Source organism: Bubalus bubalis, chromosome 1 (assembly GCF_019923935.1).
Source record: "Bubalus bubalis isolate 160015118507 breed Murrah chromosome 1, NDDB_SH_1, whole genome shotgun sequence".
NCBI classification, from domain to species: Eukaryota; Metazoa; Chordata; class Mammalia; order Artiodactyla; family Bovidae; genus Bubalus; species Bubalus bubalis.
The window spans coordinates 109648416-109670271 of record NC_059157.1 but is presented as its reverse complement, the minus strand read 5'-3'; the positions used below and the strand labels follow the sequence as shown (position 1 = coordinate 109670271).

Sequence of the window (21856 nt, the reverse complement as noted above, 5' to 3'; positions counted from 1 at the left end):
ATTCCCTCTACCCCACCTCTTGGTAGCCATTAATCTAATTTGTCTCCATGAATTTGCCTATTCTGGACATTTCTTTTAAATGGAGCTATATAATATGTGGCCTTTGTGTCTGGCTTCTTTCATTTAGCACAATGTTTTTAAGGTTCATCTATGTTGTAGTAACAGTGTCTCACACCTGTTCTGGTTAAATAATATTCCATTGTGTTTTGAGTTCTGAGAGGTACATTATTTTTCTAAAACTAGTGTACTCTGCACTTGCTGGCAGAAAGCTCCCTCTCTTGGGGAGTTATCAGTGGGGAGCTGCTGTGATCGGGGCAGGAAGCAGGCAGAGGGGTCAGGAAAGGCAGGGGTTCTAAAGTGCACCCAGAGTGCCCTGCGGGTGGGGCGGTCTGCACACAGACTTGTGAGAGATGAGCGAGGTTGCCTTCCATCTCTGCTGTCCCTCCTCCTCCTCCTCACAGATGGGCAAGGTGACAATGGGCACCATGTGCCAGATGGGGGCAGTGACTCAGTGCAAGTGTCAGCCAGTTACACAGTGATTCTGGCCCCATCCTGGGCGTGACTCAACACAGGAGGCACAGGAGGTGCTATGCATGAGAAACAACCCCATGGGGGAGAAAAACAACTGTATAGCTTTTACGGTTCAAAAAACACTTTACATTTGGGTGTCATGTGACCTGTGGTAATTACGGGAAGTAAGTTGGAGAGATAGTATTATGACCATTTTGTATAAATTATACCTGAGGCCCAAGGAGGTTAATCAAAGGTTATGAGTCTAATACACAGCAGGTAGAATCAGAGCCCATCTCCTAAGGCCTACCCAGGCATTCAGCAAGTACTTAGGGAGCACCTGCTCTGGGCCAGGCCCGAGTTCTGCAGGTATGACAACAAACAAAACAGAAAAAGTCCCTGCTCTCATGGCCCCCAAAGTAACTCCAGCTGATATGTAGCAGCTAGACAAGCTCAAGAGAGAAATAAATCAGGGCAAGTGGCTCAAAAGGGGCATGAAGATGGTGTTGGTTGGGGAGAGTCAGAGAAGGCTCACCACAAGGGGACATCTTCCCTGAAGGCAGCAAGGGACGGAGCTGTGTGGAAGTCTGGGAAAGGCAACGGTCCTGATCGTGTGCCTGGTACTGGGTCAGGTTTTACCTACATTCCCTCACAGAAACCTCAACCCACATTATCAGGTAGGTGCTGCTAGGCCATTTGTAAGACGGCAACCAAAGCTCAGAATCCAACAGTGCAGGCAGTAATGCTGAGACCTGCCTCTCCCCTCCAGAACCAGTGAAGCAGACACAACCCTTCAGAATCTTTCAACTGTTTTCTTGTAACCATGAGTAGCAGAGTCCCTGAGTATGAAAGCCAGGTCCTGGTGGGAATTGCCCAGAAGATTTTTGGTTCCTCTTTTCAGTCTGGTTCTTCCTCAGCACCAGAGTCTGGTGAGGGGATCTCACATAGGAACATCAAAGAGTCCATTGATGGTTTGCTGTTGACCTTTACACAAACACCCACACTTCTCCTCAGATGGCTGGACAAAAACTCCTTAAGAACCATCATTGAAATTTTCAGTGAAGAAAACTTTCAGATCAGTTTCAGTTAAGATTTCTTTTTGCTAATGTCACCACATGTCAAAATTAGAAATCCTGGATTCTTTTTGGGTGGGAACCAACAGAGCATAGGAAACACTCAGTTATTTAGGACCCCAGATGACTGAGTTGCTTTCTGTCATGGGGTCTGTCTGGCCCATAGCAAGACTAGTGTTCCATGTGCCTGTCATAACCCCAGAGTGAAAGAGACCAGAGGGTACGAGTTAGGGATGAGAGGAAGGAAAAAGAGGAAAGGAAACCCTTATGGAAGACCTGCTAGGTACTAGGGACTTTTCCGCTTACACCATTTAATTTGAATTTAAGTTTTCAATCATCCTGAGAGGTTGGCATCATACCATTTTACAGATGAGGAAACAGGTTAATCAGTAAGTAGCTGAGCTGGGACTAGAACCCAAGTGAATAGGAATCCTTCTACATACCATTTTTAGTCGTATCTTTTTTAAAAAGAGAGTTTGGATTATTTAGCTATTTTATGCTCTCCTAAAATATAAAGGGACTCCTGAAAGTCCCTTGGAGTTCAAACCAGTCAATCTTAAGGGAGATCAACCCTGAGTACACTTTGGAAGGACTGATGCTGAAGCTGAAGCTCCAGTATTTTGGTCATCTGATGTGAACAGCCCACTCACTGGAAAAGTCCCTAATGCTGGGAAAGATTAAGGGCAGAGAGAGAAGAGGGAGAAGAGCAGTCAGCGCATGAGATGGCTGGATGGCATCACTGATGCAATGGACATGAACTTGGGGAAACTTTGGGAGATGGTGAGGGACAGGGAGGCCCGGCACGTTGCAGTCCATGGGGTCACTAAGAGTCAGACACAACTGGGCAACTGAACAACAACAACAAAGTATACCTTTTCATTTATTTCCTTTTTTCAGTTATTCTCCCTAAATCTAGGGCTGGCAATGTTCAGCACAATTGCTGAAAGAAGTGCCCTGGATCAATCGAAGGTACCTCCCACTGCTGTGTAAATACCTGCAATCACAAAACTCTTCTGAAATGCTGCGGTGGGGCCACATCCAGTCTGATGTTGGCCGGGAGGATGGCTGGGGAGGTGGAGACGGGCTAGTGTCCCGTGACCCTGCTGTCCAGGGAGAGCAGGCCTGGAAATGAGATCCCTCTCCTAGTGAGATGGGGGCCTCCCTGGGGTTCTGTGTGGCTCTGGAGGATACAGAAGGGAAGATGTCAGCACTGGGGGGCCTTCGGGGCTGGCCAGTTGTGAAACTGCTGGGGTTTTGGAGGGACTCTGCTTTTAGGTCAAGCACAGCATGGGAAAATTTACTATGCCTTCTAAGCAAAAAACCAGAAAATATAGTCTTTCAGGGATTTTGGTGCTACTGATGAGTGCTTGCTGCTGCTGCTGCTAAGTCGCTTCAGTCGTGTCTGACTCTGTGCGACCCCACAGACAGCAGCCCACCAGGCTCCCCCGTCCCTGGGATTCTCCAGGCAAGAACACTGGAGTGGGTTGCCATTTCCTTCTCCCATGCATGGAAGTGAAGAGTGAAAGATGAGTGCTTAGGAGCTAACAAAACTATGAAGTTTGGATGCTGAAATTTCTGTGATATGCTGATGGGAAATGGGCAAATGTTTTAAATGGGGACCTTCTTGCTAAGTTAGGTTGTAGGGGACCGGCTATTTGGATTGCAGATAGCCAAGGAAGATAAAGACGGGGTAGCCATATGTTTCGGTAGATAGAGAGGGCAGAAATGGTCCGGAGGTGTAACTGAGGTCTTGTCACATGGAGATGAGGACAGGCATTTCAGTCTGAAGTCACAGGTCAAGCTGGGCCTGGAAGATGGGACCCGGCTCGGAGCAGGCAATGCTGGCTTACCTATCCTAGAAGTGGGTCTCAAATGAGGGAAACAAATAAATAAGGAGAGTGGTCCAAAAAGTTCTCTGCAAAACTGGGGCAGTTTCCTTTCCTGTGCTTAGTTTTCTTGTCTATAAAATAAGACCACCAAAATGAATGACCAGGGAAATTCCTTCAAAACCTCATATTCCTTAACTATGACTTCTCTGTCCCCATGGGACTGAGAAAACTGTCTCACCAATAGCTGGCATTCATGTGCTGGGGTCTCCTAAAGTCCTTCTTCTTTTGCGACTAGTATAACTTCTCTCTCATTGTCCATGGACAGACAAATGGATAAAGGAAGTGTGGCATATATTAATACATACAGTAGAATATTTAGTTATTAACACCATTATCACTCCTTAAAAAGGAAAGGAATTCTGACACATGTAGAACATGGAGGAACCTTGAGGGCATTATGCCTAGTGGAATAAACCAGTCACAAAAAGACAAATACTGTATGATTCGGAATCTAAAGTAGTAAAATTCATAGAAACATAAAGTTGAGTGGTGGTTACCAGGGGGCTGAAGGGAGGGACAAGGGGGAGCAGTTTAATGCATACAGCATGGAAAATCTGTTTCACAAAAACTGTGAAGATACTGGATGCTACTGCGCTGTACATTTTAAAATGGTTAAGATGGTAAAATCTATGTTATTGTTTTAATCATGATTATTTAAATGGAGAAAAAAATGCACTGGGGACCAAAAGAAAAAAAAAATCAAACTGAACACTCTGTCCAATCCTGCTTAGACACTAAATACAACACTCTGAAAATTCTGTTACTGCCAACTCTGAATTCCTGCTTGTGCAGGTATCTTAACATTTAATAGATACAAGATCTTGTTTTGTTTGCCTCTCCATAGGCATCACCCCAAAGAGTGTGACCAAAAGAGTGAAAGAAACAGTAATGCTATCCTGTGATTACAACACATCCACTGAAGAACTGACAAGCCTTCGGATCTATTGGCAAAAGGATAGTAAAATGGTGCTGGCCATCCTGCTTGGAAAAGTGCAGGTGTGGCCTGAATACGAGAACCGCACCATCACTGACATGAACGATAACCCCCGCATTGTGATCCTGGCTCTGCGCCTGTCAGACAGTGGCACCTACACCTGTGTTATTCAGAAGCCTGATCTGAAAGGGACTTATAAACTGGAGCACCTGACTTCGGTGAGGTTAATGATCAGAGGTCAGTGGAACTTTCTGATTTTCAATAAGCCATTAACAGGAGTATGTCTTTGATGTCCTTAAAGACACACTCCTATTGGTTTAAGTGGAAATTTTACCAGAGGGGTCTATCTCACTTCATTTCTTAGGTTTGAGTCTCTAGTTTTACAGTAAATCCTAATTTGTTTTCTCAGGATGTCCTAGAAATATTTGTTAGTTGCATTTCTTGCACTTTGACAGTCCAAGCTCATGACAGCCACCCTGGAGCACTATCATGACCTGAAGCACCTTCTGAATCATAAAGGGACACATTTGATTTGATGTAGTTGTACTGATTTTGATTTGATGTAGTTGTACTGATCAACTACATCAGTACAATTGATGTAGTTGTACTGAGTTGTACTGACCACTCCAGTAGTCTTGCCTGGAGAATCCCATGGACAAAGGAGCTTGGCGGGCTACAGTCCATGGGGTCGCTAAGAGTCAGCCACGATTGAGGTACTAACACACAGCATAGTTGTTCTGTTACCTGCACTTGATCCAGTAACATATTCTCGTAAAGTATATTGACGGGCATAAAAGCTGCACAGGCATAAATATTTTTCAAGTAGTATTTGAATGTCTTTTACTATTATATTTATTGCATATTTGAAGCTCTCATCTAGTGGTCATTCCTACAAAGTTAGATGTTAGAAAACTGTAAAAGGCAGGGTAGGAACCAGCCTTGACTCAATCACAGGTAATCCTGCTAGAGGACACTGATATGTCCTGAACCCTCATTGAGAAGTGGCAGCCCCAGGCCATTCCTTCATACTTGAAATTCAAACACATTTCTTTTTTCTTTCTGGGCACTTGAGCCTTTAGTGGAAACAAAACCTTTTAACATAAGGTAAGAAATAACCTTGATAACAGTTAGCTTAAGAGGATCCTTAGTGAGTTCTTCACTGTTCTTCCCTGCTTTTGGTCTTCAGCTATATTGAATTTTTAGTTGTGTAACACCCAGATCATACCTAAAGCTTAGGAAGTAAGCCAAATTTACACAGGATTATCTTAAACTTCACTCTGTGTACTCCCTACCCATGGAGAGAACAAGTATCCATGATCATGTGGTGGGATGTGAGGGGCTCTGAGAAGCCTATCTCCTCCAAAATTTAGATCTCCATGGATTCCTCCAATTCCCACTATTATAGCCTCTCCTGCTAGTTTCAGCACTATTCTCCCCTCATGTATGTGTCCTCAGCTGCTAAGTCATGTCTGACTCTTTGCAACCCCATGGACAGTAGCCCACCAGGCTCCTCTGTCCATGGCATTTCCCAGGCAAGAATACTGGAGTGGGTTGCCATTTCCTTCTTCAGGGATCTTCCTAACCCAGAGACTGAATCCACGTCTCCTGCTGGCAGATTCTTTACCACTGAGCCACCTGGGAAGCCCTCCCCCTCCCTCCAGGATCCCTGTTAAAGATGAAAATCTGTTACCTGGGTGGAGATGTCATCACAGACATATTAGCCTGTATCAGTTAATTACGTTAGATACATAGTCGGTCCTTTAACAGAATATCCAGAGAGAAACAGACTCAGGACATGTACATTTTGACAGAAAGATAAAGAAGAAGATCCAAGAAGGAGAGAAGAGACAGAGTTTCAGGGAGGGCAGGCCTTAGTAGCAGGTTATAGTTGGAGACCAACGCAGCTAAAAGGCTAACAGGGGGAGTGCTGTTTGAGGCTAACACGGCCTCAAACGGGGACGCGGTGCCAAAATCAGACAAGGGACACAAAGGGGAAATACTGCTTAATTAGACCCAGAACCAATTCTGGTATTCCCAGTTGAATCAATTAGAACAGTGCTTCTCAAATGATAAGATGCCTATGACCTGGGGACCTTGTTCAGTAGGTCTGGCACTTCTGACAAGCTCCCTGGTGATGCCTGTACTGCTGCTAAGGATTATAGTCTGAGAAGCAAGAAATTAAGTAAACGTTCATTTGGCCAAGGTGACCAACTGTCCCAGTCTGCCAAGGACTGAGGGGTTTCATTGGATATGAGACTTCGGGTGTTAATACTGGGAAAGTCTCAGGCTAAATGGGACAGGATGATTTCTCTACATTGCCAAAGGATACAATAACAGCATAGTATCATGAAGTAGGATAGCTAGTTCCTCAAATGTGCTGCACGATGGATGTTTTTAAAACCTGCATTAAGCAGCACATTTCAGGAACTAGCTATACTAGTTAACATATTAACTGCTGCTGCTGCTAAGTCACTTCAGTCGTGTCCAACTCTGTGCAATCCCATAGACGGCAGCTGAACTATCGTCTATGGGGTCTATGAACTATCCCAGGCTCTCCCGTCCCTGGGATTCTCCAGGCAAGAACACTGGAGTGGGTTGCCATTTCCTTCTCCAATGCATGAAACTGAAAAGTGAAAGTGAAGGCGCTCAGTTGTGTCCGACTCTTAGCAACCCCATGGACTGCAGCCCACCAGGCTCCTCTGTCCATGGGATTTTCCAGGCAAGAGTACTGGAGTGGGGTGCCATGGCCTTTTCCCAACATATTAACTAGGTTAACAAATTTTTACCTTTCTAAAACATATGTACCTTTTCCTTTCCTAGTAGGATATTCTTACTCTACCCATTAAGAGTGGTGAAAACTTGGGTTAAGATTGAAATGAGATACAAAACAGTAATTCTTCGATAGTTCAGTCTTGCAAAACCTTTGGAGCTGCTACTCGGAACAGATCATCTTACAGAAGGAATAGAAGACAGAGCTTAGGCTGTTCTAAGTCCAGGCAGATCTTGAAAAGATGATTTTCAATATGATCCTTGGTGTTAGTGGCATTCTTGTGATTAAATATTTCTTAGAAAAGCAAAGTCCAGAAATGAACATGAATCATAATTTGGATATGTGTTACTTGGATTTGTTATTCCAAGTTATAACATGACATACTGATATTATAAGAAACAAAAGGAGTATTCTTGTTAGCTACCATTGCAATGATTTGATCTTATAGGATAAATTAAAGGAGTAGAAAATAATGTCAACTAAAAATGGCTCAAGAAAATGTCAAACAATTTAGGAACAGGACTAATTCAAAAAAGAAAGGTGACTCTATCTGTATCTAGATCCAAGTTTTTCCTTTCCTTGGCAATTATAATCACTTGTCATAACTTCTCCTCTCCCAGTCCTGGAAGCTTTCACCCAGCAACTTGATTTACATGAAGGAACTCCTCTAAGAGAGGACATATTTAAGACTCACATTAGTCTAACTAACTTCCTGTATGTCAGTCTCTGGTCTACATGATTTATGTTAATGATACCATTTAACTCTTACAACACTGGGAAGGAGGTATTATAATCCCTTTCTTACAATGAGCAAACTAAGACTGAAAGTGGTTAAGGAATTGGCCCAGGATTAAAGGCAAAACTGGTTTTAAAACCTGCCCTTGATGACCAATGTGTATTATACTACATCTTTCTGTGAGGCTCTGAATTCTGAAAAGAAAACTAACATATGAGATGACGTACAAGGGGATTAGTCCTGTGTGTGTGCTCAGTTGGCTCTGACTCTTGGAGACCCCATGGACTATAGCCCATCAGGCTCCTCTGTCCATGGAATTTTCCAGGCAAGAATACTGGAGTGGGTTACCATTCCCTTTTCCAGGGGATCTTCCCAACGCAGGGACAGAACCCACCGTCTCCTGCATCTCCTGCATTGGTGGGCAGATTATATACCACTGCACCACCCACCACCCAGGAAGTCCACATTTGGATTGATTCCCCACACTTATGCTAAAGAAATATAAATTCTTTAAGCCTCACAATAAGTGAGAAGAGTTGAGTGGAGTTTTTTCCTGTTTCCTCTGTAGTCATTTCACTATGCTTTGCTTTGTGTATATTGTACTATGTTATTAGGGGTCAAAAACACAAATGAAAGAGTGCCTCAAGTACTTTGGAGGAATATTAGGAAGGCCTCTCTGTCCTTGTTAGGCGTATCAAAACAGCAAGGGGATCAGTAAAGTATGGTGGTTGAGATTATAGGCTCAACAGTATAAAATTGGAACAGAGGTCTATCTGATTAAAGACTACTTTTAAAAATGTAAAGGTAATGCCAAACAAACTTTAGAGTAGTGTTACTCCAGGTGTGGGAACTAGTAGACCAGCAAAGTTAAGACCATACAAGTAGATTTACGTAAGTTATTGTCAATGCTCTGGTTCTCAAGTTGGGTGGTGGGCTCCCAGGTGTATAGAATAGTATGAATTAATAAATAGATACATAAAAGAGGGTCAGTTTGTATACCTCAAAAATTAGGTAGAAAGGGAAGAAAAAGAAGTAAAATAAAGGAAGGAAAGGAAAGGAAAAGAAGGCAAACATATTTAAATCTGCCTGTTTATAACTATCTCTAATACCATGCCATTGGTATTTTTCTGAGGCTACTTTTTTTCAATATAATCTTATTTAATGTTTTAATAAGACAGCAAAGTTTAAAGCTCTAAAAAAAAAAAAAAGGAAAAGAAATCAGGAGAAGGGAAGGCTCTGGTATCAGAAAAACTTGAATTCGGTTCTTCCACTTATTGGTTGTGATTTCTCTAGACTTCAATTTGATTATTCATAAAATGGAAACATTGTATTAGGATAAATAATACAAAATTACTGATATTTGACCTTTTTGTATCTACAACCTACCTCCTAGGGTTGTTATAAAGACAAAATGAGATAACCTCCACACCTAAGAAATATTAGCAGCTCAATAAATGTTGTTTTTAAATGCAAGCACTATGTCAATATTTATTCACATGAATTTAGTTCTTTAATAAGTGCCCTCCTACCTCCATTCCATCAAAAGTAATGAATTGATATAACCAACTCAAACTAAAGTTAGTCTTTGGGTTATACATAATTACTAATACTTATGGGAAGTTGAAAATTATATTGTATTATTCTATTAAAGCTATGTATTAAAAATATAATTACACACAAATATGTAATGATATGTACTTACATTCTTGTTCTTTCTTCAGCTGACTTCCCTGTCCCTACCATAAATGATCTTGGAAATCCATCTCCTAATATCAGAAGGGTAATTTGCTCAACCTCTGGAGGTTTTCCGAGGCCTCACCTCTACTGGTTGGAAAATGGAGAAGAATTAAATGCTACCAACACAACACTGTCCCAAGATCCTGAAACCAAGCTCTACATGATTAGCAGTGAACTGGATTTCAACATGACAAGCAATCACAGCTTCTTGTGTCTTGTCAAGTATGGAGACTTAACAGTGTCACAGACCTTCTATTGGCAAGAATGTAAGTGATTGTCCTGGGGAGTTTCTGCTGTGTAGAATCTAAAAAGAAAATAACTCAGCCAGATACATTACACAATTATGCATATTTGACTCTGATACTATTACTTGCAGTATTTTTTAGACATGCAAATAAAATAACAATAAAAGTGTTAGTATGACTTATTAAGGTCACTGTACAAGGTTTGACTATAATGGTACTAATTTTATTTTCTTTAATAAACATTCTAAAATTTAGATATCCAAGTAAGTTCTGTCAAGTCAATATCTTAGGAAGTTATTATAATAATAATGTTGTTATAGAAAGCACTAAAATGTGCCTTTCTTTGAAATTGCTCTCTAGGCTTTGGCACTTTCATTTTTTTAAAAATTTATTTTAATTGGAGGCTAATTACTTTACAATATTGTGGTGGTTTTTGCTATATATTCACATGAATCAGCTATGGGTGTACATGTGTTCCCCATCCTGACCCTCATGCATCGAACCTGGACTGGTGATCTAGTTCATATATGATAATATACATGTTTCAATGCTATTCTCCCAAATCATCCCACCCTTGCCTTCTCCCACAGAGTCCAAAAGTCTGTTCTTTACATCTGTGTCTCTTTTGCTGCCTTGCATATAGGGTCATCATTACCATCTTTCTAAATTCCATATATATGCGTTAATATACTGTATTGGTGCTTTTCTTTCTGGCTTACTTCACTCTGTATAATAGGCTCCAGTTTCATCCACCTCATTAGAACTGATTCAAATGTATTCTTTTTAATAGCTGAGTAATATTCCATTGTGTATATGTACCACAGCTTTCTTATCCATTTGTCTGCCGCTGGACATTCAGGTTGCTTCCATGTTCTGGCTATTGTGAACAGTGTTGTGATGAACATTGGGGTACACGTGTCTCTTTCAATTCTGGTTTCCTTGGTGTTTATGCCCAGCAGTGGGATTGCTGGGTCAAAAGGCAGTTCTATTTCCAGTTTTTCAAGGAATCTCCACACTGTTCTCCATAGTGGCTGTACTAGTTTGCATTCCCACCAACAGTGTAAGAGGGTTCCCTTTCCTCCACACCCTCTCCAGCATTTATTGCTTGTAGACTTTTGGATAGCAGTCATTCTGACCGGCGTGAAATGGTATCTCATTGTGGTTTTGATTTGCATTTCTCTGATAATGAGTGATGCTGAGCATCTTTTCATGTGTTTGTTAGCCATCTGTATGTCTTCTTTGGAGAAATGTCTGTTTAGTTCTTTGGCCCACTTTTTGATTGGGTCATTTATTTTTCTGGAATTGAGCTGCAGGAGTTGCTTGTATATTTTTGAGATTAATTCTTTATCAGTTGCTTCATTTGCTATTATTTTCTCCCATTCTGAAGGCTGTCTTTTCACCTTGCTTATAGTTTCCCTCATTGTGTGAAAGCTTTTAAGTTTAATCAGGACCCATTTGTTTATTCTTGCTTTTATTTCCATTACTCTGGTAGGTGGGTCATAGAGGATCCTGCTATGATTTATGTCAGAGAGTGTTTTTCCTATGTTTTCCTCTAGGAGTTTTATAGTTTTTGGTCTTACATTTAGATCTTTAATCCATTTTATTTTTGTGTATGGTGTTAGAAAGTGTTCTAGTTTCATTCTTTTACAAGTGGTTGACCAGTTTTCCCAGCACCACTTGTTAAAGAGATTGTCTTTTCTCCATTGTATATTCTTGCCTCCTTTGTCAAAGATAAGGTGTCCATATGTGCGTGGATTTATCTCTGGGCTTTCCATTTTGTTCCATTGATCTATGTTTCTCTTTGTGGCACTTTCATTTTGGGAGCCCCCTTCCCATGATGGTCCCATAATGTCAAATCATTGTCCTTTGAGGGTGAATGTGCTTTTTAAGAAATACTTGTTCACTCAGAACCAAGCCTGGCAAAGAAAGTGAATGACAAACTACTAGAGGACAATGCTTGAAAAAAGTGGTCATTTTTGGCCAAAACCATGCCCAAATATTTGCCCCACATGTAGTAAACTTATAAAATTTTCTTTCCCCAAGAGGTGAAATCATATGAAAATATAAAATGGAAAAAGTAGGGCTTACATAAATGTATGCATATTAAATCCACAATGGGTTATTACAGAAGAACTCATGTACTTGACATACATTTCTAGCATATTTGACTGATTATATGGAGCATCACCAGGCCTCTGCCCACCCCCCAACCCCTTATAACAATATGTTTTGTGGCTGCACAGTAAAAAACAATACATTGTGTATAATATATTGATCTTATGTATAGTATATCTTATATTGTCCACTTATCTTTGCTTGTAGTAGAGGAGATATTTTAGATGGTCTACTAGTTCATCTTAGGTAAGATTAACTCTAGGTCTTTCCATCTTGAGTGGATTGTTTTCCTTAATAAGTAATGAGATAAAATTTGGGGCAAAAATTAGTTCAGATACAAACCAAATTTTATTGATATGATTTTATTAATTGTCCAAACTCATCTCTATCATATTTCATGTATCTGAAAAAAGCTTATAAAAATTAAGTTTGAATCATATAGTTTATTAATTCAGCATTCTTGTCATTTTATTGATATATAATTAATCAATTTTAGATCATCATGATTAAGGTAGAAGTTAATAAGTACAGACTCAATTATATTTTATTTGGGACATCATTTATATTTGGAATATGAGTATGTATGATATTCTGAGGCAACGGTTAACAAAAATTTTCAGAAAAGGGCCAGATAGCAAATATTCTTTACAGGTCATAGTCTCTAGCAACAACTTAGTTCTGTTATAACATGAAAACAGCCATAGACAAGACATAAATGAAGGACATAGCTGTGTTCCAACAAAATTTTATTTAAAAAAATAGGTGGTAAGCCAGATTTGGCCTATGCATGTTCATTAACTTAAAGGAAATAGAATGTAGTCCTTTAAATAAAAGGATGGATCTATTCTTTAAAAATGATTTAGACTGCCCAGCTTTATCATCTTTTCTCTGATTTGTCTTTTCTCAACTCTTTCTTCATGCTAAAGATGAGCAGTATCCCTTTCCAGAATAATTAAAAATACTAGCTCTTTGTCCTCTTTGGTCTACATTCACTATGACTTGTGGAGACAGGATTAACTGTTTAATCATTCCTTCTTGCAATCTTTTTTTTTTTTTTTTAATTCAGTCTTCATTAAGTAGTTGTCACAAAGCAAGCATCTTGCTAGGTGCCAGTGTTGTCTTTATGGTCAGACAGCTTTAAATACTTCGACTGGACTGCAAATGCCATTCAGAGTCAGAAGCAAATAAAGCATTTGTGGGGTGTCAAGGGGTGACTGCATAAACAAATGTAAATTAGCATATATAGTGAAAGAAAGTGAAGTCGCTCAGTCGTGTCCGGACTCTGCGACCCTGTGGGCTGTAGCCTACCAGGCTCTTCCATCCATGGAATTTTCCAGGCAAGAGTACTAGAGTGGGTTGCCATTTCCTTCTCCAGAGGATCTTTCCGACCCAGGGATTGAACCCGGGTCTCCTGCATTGTAGGCAGATGCTTTACCATCTGAGCCACCAGGGAAGTCAAATTAGTGTATAGTTGATAGCAATTTTGAATGGATGTGAGCAAAGCTCTACTATTTAAATACCATTAACCCCAAATTTATTAATTAAGCAGATTGTGTCTGTGACTCTTTTAGCCTGAGCCCACCCAGTTTGTTAACCCTTATGTACTGGAACGTATAGGGGTGTGTGTGTGTGTGTATAAGGGGTGAATCAGGGAGACCTACTCAGGATGTCTTATGAACTATATGTGCAAATGTCCTCACACAACTATATATCTGGGATTTTGGGTCTTCCCCATGGAGTACTGCCAGGTTCCTAATAGGCATCATGAGAGAGTGGGATTGCTGTTACTGATTCCTCCTTTTTCTTAAACACTTACCTTCTTCTAGGCTGAGTGAGGCTTGAGAATGGATGAGGAGTGACCTCTGAGAGGAAGCCTGTGAAACATCTAGACTCCCAGGATAACAGCAAGAGCTTCTTTGTTATTTTGGGTGTCATTTTGGTCTGCAGAGGCCAACTCTGGTAACCACTGGATGTCTCTATGCAATTGGGTATTTTAGAGAAAAATAGAAAAACAAATTACCCTAGTTTTCAAGTAGTGGGTGCTCTATGGTCAAATGTACATTTTATAATGATCACTGTGGCAGAATGTATAGGAATTATTTGAGCCTAGAACACCAGAGGCAAAGAGACCATAAAGGCTACTTGGTTGGAGATCAGAAAAACCCGAACTAATTCCTGCAAGAGATTTGGAGAAAAGGAATCAGTTGCAGAGATAGTCTCAGTACAGAACAGAAAGTCAGTGGGAGCTACTGAGCAGTGAGCATGAAGGCAAGCCTTCCCTTGGTCACTGATGGTGTTGCCATTAACTGAAATGGGAGAATGCAGGTGGTAGATACACTTTAGAAAGAATACATATGCTGAGTTCAATTTTAATCAAATGGAGAGGCTGGCATCCAACCATCTAGTTAGCAGTTGGAAATACAAATTTGGAGCTCAGAAGTGAGATCAGAAATATGATATACAGACTTAGAAATCAGCTGGTGTTTCCAACCTCAGGTGTGGCTAAGATCGCCCATGATTACCAGGGCTAGTGAGAGAATGGGACCACAGATGGAACCATGGAGACAAGTTAAAGAATAAAAAGAGGAAGAAGAGCTGATGAACAAAACTGAGTCACAACAAACAGAAACAGACGAATGTGGTGTCACAGAAGTCCCAGGAGGAAAAGTGTCAACGGGACTGAATGCTGATGAGAAGTCCAATAAGCTAAAGACCAAAATTTATCCCCAAGGCGTATAATCAGAAAAATGAGAATCAAGTATGCTAAGTCACTTCAGTCGTGTCCGACTCTGTGCAACCCCGTAGACGGCAGCCCACCAGGCTCCCACCATCCCTGGGATTCCCCAGGCAAGAACACTGGAATGGGTTGCCATTTCCTTCTCCAATGCATGAAAGTGAAAAGTGAAAGTGAAGTCGCTCAGTCATATCTGACTCTTAGCGACCCATGGACTGCAGCCTACCAGGCTCCTCTGTCCATGGGATTTTCCAGGCAAGAGTACTGGAGTGGGTTGCCATTGCCTTCTCCGGAGAATCAAGTACTTTAGTATTAATAAATGTTCAGTATTTATTGATGAGCCATTCCGGGGAAATCAGAGGAGGATGAGCTGCTAGTATTCCTTTAGTGTCTCTGTCCTTTGTCCAGTTGTTGGTGCTAACTATTCCTTAAAGGAGTTGAAGAATAAATGGTGTAGCTGCTGCTCCTGAGTGGAGGACTGACACATACACCTTTCTCCTCCCACCCACATCCTTCCTCGTGTGCCCCCTCTTCTTTCTGTTCCCTGTGTTCTACAGATGAGAGCCAGCTTGCAGAGCTCTCCTCCAGGATGATCCTACCTACCACCAAGCGACAGCCATGCTTGGTTCTTTGCTAGGTCTCTTCTATTCTTCCAGAAGCTCTAGGCTGAATGATGAAAAAGGTGTTATCTGAAAATGAATGCAAAGTGACTTCTGTAGTTTTAGGCAGCTATTGTGAGGTGTGTATGTGTATGTGTGTGTGCGTTAAAGAGGACACCCTAAAAGAGAGCAGGCATGACAGAGCTGGAGAAGGAAAATCTAGAAGGTACATCTAGAACACAACATCAACTATTAGTAGCAGTACATAGTAATATCAGCTATAGAAATACTTCTATTTATTTTTCTACTTTTATTTATTTAAAAAAATTGCTTATTAAGCTCTGATATTTGTTTATTTGGCTACAACACACAGCATGCACGATTAGTTCCCTGACCAGGGATTGAACCCACACCCCCAGCTTTGGAAGCGCAAAGTCTTAACCACTTGGCATCCAGGGGAGTCCCTAAAATAGCTTTTAAAGGCTCTCCTGAGAATCTTTTCTTTGTGCCAACTTAATTCAGTAAATGCAAACATTTAAATTTTCTTTTTCACATTCAATATCTATATCTGACATCTGATATTAGTTGCCCATAAGTATGTGTCTGATTAGAGTTATGCAAGAAAAATGACAGAAGCTGCATTTTGGAGAGCTGACCAGGCAAAGTAGTGAAAAATGCTTTACAGTTGTGTCATTATAAGGGGCATGAAGGGTATCAGTTGGACACATTAGAGCAGTTGGAAACACATTAGAGCTGACACTGTTCTTTTCCCTCAACAGCCAAACCAACCCCTTCTGCTAATCAGCACCTGGCCTGGACCATTATTATCCCAGTCTCAGCATTTGGGATTTCTGTGATCATTGCAGTTATACTAACATGGCTGACCTGCAGTAAGTAATATTGTACTCTGGTAATGATCTCAATTCTGGACACCCAACCTCTTCTCAGGACGGGTCAGCATCTCTCTGAACTTTTAAGCCTATTTTATTCCTTTTGGAGCAAATCTATGGAAACTTTAGTGTCTCCTTTACTTGTCTCAGCAAGTTCTGTTCATTCCCTGCACAGATATTTCTTGGACACCTACTATGTGCCTGGCACTCTACTAGGCACTAGAGTTACACAGATGAGAAATCACTTACCTCAAGCACATTCTAGCTTAGTCCTTTTATCTTCCCCCAACTCTGTATTTTCTTAGAGATACTGAGGCTTGCTAACTAAATTGATAACATATCTGATGCAAAGTGATAGTCTAATCTTTGATTTGCAATTGGAGGAAAGGCAAGGATGACAAGGTTTAGGGGCAAGAATCATTTTCATGGAGGAGGGTAAGATGCACTAATGAGATGTATTTGAGTAATTATATCACTACAGGTGATTTTACCAACTCTCAGTTCTTCAGAATTTATTTTTTGATGAAAGATCAGGAGTGGTTGAGGAAAGAAGAGATATTTGGGATATCTTTTTCCTATGAATCTAAATCTTTGGCCTTACACATATGCTATACTCAATCTCTGTAATTAAATGAAGAGGAACTGCTAGGCCAGTGTTAAGGCTATAACCCCATGAAGGAACACCAAGCTTTCTTGGAGCACAAATTTTATACACTGAGCAAATTGGAAAATCAACATCTGCTGACTTTTCCAACTTCCAGCACACAAAAAAATCAAGGCTCGAGGAAGTCACTAGAGACTTTTTGTTATGAACAACTTATGCCACGGGTAGGATAAAGAGGTCTGGTGGGCTCAAGGAAGTTTCTAATATGTTTCCAGCCCTAGCCTCTAGTTTATAGCTTTTCATCCTTAGTACATTGACTTTGAGGGCTGGATAACTGTTTGTTCTGTGCATTGCGATGTTTAGCAACATCCCTGGCCTCCTCTCACTATATTACAATAGCACCTCTTGGCCCAGTTGTGACAACCAAAGATGTCTTGAAGCATTGCACATGTCCCCCAGTGGGGGTGCGGGTGGAAACCCGGGGTTGAGAACCACTGCTATAGTTCTAAGCCAGCTGAAGTTTTGCCAAAATACATAGGCGTGATTTAAGGAAAGATTACCTATCTAGATTTTTATTGCTTGCACTTGTCTTCAAGGAAATGCTGCAATACGCAGACAGAGAAGGAGGAATGAAATGGAAATGGAAAGTTACTCTCAGTCTCCATAGAATCTGTGGAAGGATCAAGCTGACCAAAATGCCTGGAGGTACCTTCTCTGCCAATGTGGGATGTGTGAGATCTTGTGGCTTGTGAACACAGGATTTTCTTCCTCTCAGGACCAAACCTGAGATCCTTTACCGACTATCACATTCTCAAAATCCTCCGAGTACTCTCAACAGGTGGTTGGCACATCTCTCCTTTCTCCTCACATAAAATTTGGTTAGTGTAACCTTTTCCTTTGTCGTGCCATTCTGCCATCTTAAAATGTTCCCCTCTTTTCAGTCAACTCAGTGTCTTTTAGTATCTGTCAAACACATGTACTATTTCTGGGCTAACTCCTTATTCTCATCTTTCCTTTTTCCCTGTATCCCTCAGCACTGGGACACAGAGTGGGGTAGCTTTGTACTAATTCAGTAACATCTCACTGGTCTGTCTGCCTCTTACTAAGAGAGTCATCCCACTGATCCAAGCATAGTGTCATTTTCATAAAGAATTACCTCTTTGGGTCATTTTCTCACTTAAAAACAGAAGAGACCCCAGTGTCTACAGGCAAGGCTTCAGAGCTTACTTTCCATATTCCAGTTATCTCCTCATGTAAACATCCTCAGTTGTTTCTATCGTCCTTCACATGGCAGTCTCCAGGAGCACACGTGGACACACTAAATGTCAATAAATGGTGTCCAAGACTTTAGATTTGATCTGATTCTAAATATGTATGGTGGAGTAATTACTGTTCATTCAAGGATGTTAAGGGAGCCCAGAATCAGCTCTTGTGAGTAACACTATTACAAGTGTTAATCGCTCTTTGTGACCCCATGGACTGTAGCCAGCCAGGCTACAGTTTTCCAGGCAAGAATACTAGAGTGGGTTGCCATTTCCTTCTCCAGGGGATCTTCCCAACCCAGGGATTGAGCCTGGGTCTCCTGCATTGCAAGATTTTTTTACCATCTGAGCCACCAGGGAAGCTCCAATTTTGGGCTTCGAGGAAGCCCAATTTGCACTATTCTAAAATCCCCAGATCTTTTAAGAGAAATATTGGGACATTAGAATCCAAGAGACTGATATCAGGACCAGGATGGTTTACAGTCTCCATAAACAGTTCAGTTTTGACTTGTGACAGTTAGGGTAACAGTTGCATACAAAAATCAGACTCTGCAGAGTTACTTTTAAAAAGAAAAAAAATGAGATCTAACACCTAAGACTTACAGAGCAGGTTATGCTTTCAGTTCAGTTACTCAGTTGTGTCCAATTCTTTGTGACCCCATGGACTGCAGGATGCCAAGCTTCCCTGTCCATCACCAGCTCCCAGAGCTTACTCAAACTCATGTCCATTGAGTCGGTGATGCCATCCAACCATCTCATCCTCTGTCATCCCCTTCTCCTCCTGCCTTCAATCTTTCCCAGCAGCAGGGTCTTTTCCAATGAGTCAGTTCTTTGAATCAGGTGACAAAAGTATTGGAGCTTCAGCTTTAGCATCAGTCCTCCCAATGAATATTCAGGACCGATTACCTTTAGGATTGACTGGCTGGATCTCCTTGCACTCCAGGGGATTCTCAAGAGTCTTCTCCAACACCACAGTTCAAAAGCATCAACTCTTTGGCGCTCAGTTGTCTTTATAGTCCAACTCTCACATACATACATGACTATTGGGAAAACCATAGCTTTGACTGGACGGGCCTTTGTTGGCAAAGTAATATCTCTGCTTTTTAATATGCTGTCTAGGTTGGTCATAGCTTTTCTTCCAAGGAGCAAGTATCTTAATTTCATGGCTGCAGTTACCATCTGCAGTGATTTTGGAGCCCCAAAAAATAAAGTCTCTGTTTCCAGTTTCCCCATCTATTTGCCATGAAGTGATGGGACCAGATGCCATGATCTTAGTTTTCTTTACAAAAGCATTATTTCATCTTATAAAAATCTCTATGAGCAAGATCTGTTTTATGGAGAGAAACTCAAGCCTCCCAGACGTTGAGTGATTTGCCTGAAGTCAGACAGATAAAGAGCAAAACCAGAACCCAAACTGGACATCAAGCTCAGGTTCCTTTCATGGCTCCATAGCAGCCTATGTGTATTTCCCCCACAGCAGTCTCTCAGCTTCCAATTCTTTCTTTACAACTTACTCATTCCCCAGGATGCCCTTCCCAGGATGTTCCCCTGAGTTCTGCAATTACCCAGCATTTCCCTGACTTCCCTTCCGTCTTAAAAGTTTTCTGCTCAGTCAGCTGAAGGCAGCCAGGAACCCAATCCCCTACACAAGTCTTCTGTGGCCATGCTGTCCAGTTCAAGCAGCTCTGCCTGTGACCTCTACAGTTGTGCTCTCTCGGGCACATCACTCTCCACCCTGGGTTTATTTTCATGTGTCTTACTTTACCAAATTGTAGGCTAACTGAGAAGAGCAAGCATGCCTGATACACCTTTGTTTGTCCCACACATAGCTGAGTGAGCACCTTTATCGATAATGTTTGGATGGTTGGTGACTGCTGGTGCATAATACTTCAATATTTCCTGTAGTAAAATTCGTCAGACCTGTCCTAAATTCTCTCATACTTTGGACCTGCCTTTATGTCATTTAGCCATCAAGATCAGTATCTATAATGGTACCTCAAGCTGGGAATACCTTGTAATAAAAAAATATAAAAAATTTTTTAAATGTTTTCTTCAGATCCTACCTCCGAGATTGGCCTCTTCCTGGTGCTTCCGCGAACGGCCAGGATTATCCCACCTCGACCTTCCTGTATCTGTTCTCTAGGAGCCCCTTCACTCCAGTGGCTTTACTGAAAGTGACTAGAGGAGTATGATGGGGACAGAAGTAGTTCTGGTGACCTTGCTCAAGGATTTGGAAACATGGAATTCTTCAGGCCTGGAAGAGACATTAGTGAAAACCACCTACTAATGACAAGGATCTCGAAGTCCTGCGTGGTGACCTGAATTATAAAGGTCAGGGCCAGAACCCAGATTTGGTGCTCTGGCTCTGGTGTTATTTTCCTTCACGAATCAGGCTCTATGCTACTGACTGGTTTGTGTGTATATACACACTATCCGTCAAAGTGCTTCTGGAAACAGAATTTATTATCAGTTAGGTCCATCTCGAGAGACTTAGTGTGATGAAGGAATGGAGGATGTCATGCTGTCAAAAGTAACCTAATGTTAATGTATGGGAAGTCTGTTGTAAGTACACCTAGAAGACAGTGGAAATATTACTGGTATTTAGCCAGGACTTTATTCTTACTGTGTTCTCCTTTTTGGCTTTCCCACGTCTCAACCAGGTTCAGGAGAAAGTAGATCCATCTAAAACTGAATTCCTCTGACATGGAGGATGAATCACTTATACAGTAAGTCCCTTACATACGAACTCCCAAGTTATGAACTGTTAACTAAAAATAAATTTTAATTCTTTTAAAATTCTTTGAAGTAACAAAATAGGTATTGTGCCAATTTTTAATTCAAAAGTGAACTTATGAGCTGTTTCACTTGTAGTTTGTAGTTTCTAGAACAAGTTATTGGTTAGATCATAAATTTTAAGTAGAAAAAAGTGTGTTTTGCACACTTACACAACTTTCTCTAAATCTTTTCTTAGGGAAATTTGCATTTTTCTCCTTAACAGTTTATTGATAGCCTTGGTCTTAACCACAAAGATTGGCACTGTGTATTAAGTATATTGTTATGCCCTTGTTCTCTAATACAATATTTACTTTGTATGTAAAAGTAAATATTGTATTGTATACAAAAGCTTACCAACTTTTTCCCAAGGAATTATCAAAAAGCATTCATTTGGACTTTAGTATTGATTTTTCAGTTGTTCCTATAAAAAAAAATTCAGCAAAATCTATTCTTGTTTGACCTATGACCTGGTAAATATGATTTACTTCACAAAACAAAAAATAAAGTCATTCTGTTTGCACTTATTAACAAGTTGCAAACTTTCAACATTGTGAACCTGCTTTCGCATGTCCAATCATGTAAGTCAGTTCATGTGTCTGGCGTACATTGTCACATGCATTCTCTACAAGTGACTGTGCTTTTGTGTACTTTACAGTACTATATAGAGTACAAGTGTACAGGATCTTTATTTCAGGATGTCCAGAAGCAAGTGTAAAAGAAGCAGTATACAGCCAATTGTGTTAGCTGGGTACCTAAGCTAACTTTGTTGGACTTAGGAACACGCTCTTAGAACGGAATTCGTTCCTATGTAGGGGACTTACTGTACACCCCAAAGCACTAAGTAAGGTTGGAGAGTGGTAATGTTTGGTTCACATTGGACTGATACTCTCCTTAAATGGCTTTATGCTAGTTTAATCTCATTTGTAAAATCTTTATGAGAAGGTTCTCATTTAAAATGAGATAGTTTCACTGAGTATGTACTA

The 21856-nt window shown here is 40.8% G+C and overlaps 1 protein-coding gene across 8 annotated transcripts in view; it reads left to right on the top strand.

Annotated features, from left to right (window-relative positions):
* CD80 (CD80 molecule) overlaps window positions 1-21221 on the top strand; it is a 31305-nt gene extending 10084 nt beyond the window's left edge. For 5 of the 8 annotated variants that reach the window (XM_025284514.2, XM_006057610.3, XM_025284505.2 and 2 more), the window contains 4 exons: window positions 4317-4643; window positions 9634-9915; window positions 16122-16232; window positions 20155-21221. In XM_025284514.2, the coding sequence (XP_025140299.2) occupies window positions 4317-4643; window positions 9634-9915; window positions 16122-16232; window positions 20155-20270 (836 nt within the window). In that variant the 3' untranslated portion in view covers window positions 20271-21221. Of the gene's footprint in view, window positions 1-4316; window positions 4644-9633; window positions 9916-13835; window positions 14857-16121; window positions 16233-17432; window positions 17542-20154 lie in introns of those variants that run through there. The other 3 variants (XM_006057611.3, XM_044942194.1, XM_025284526.2) reach the window with 3 other exon arrangements.
* Window positions 21222-21856: the final 635 nt, after the last annotated feature.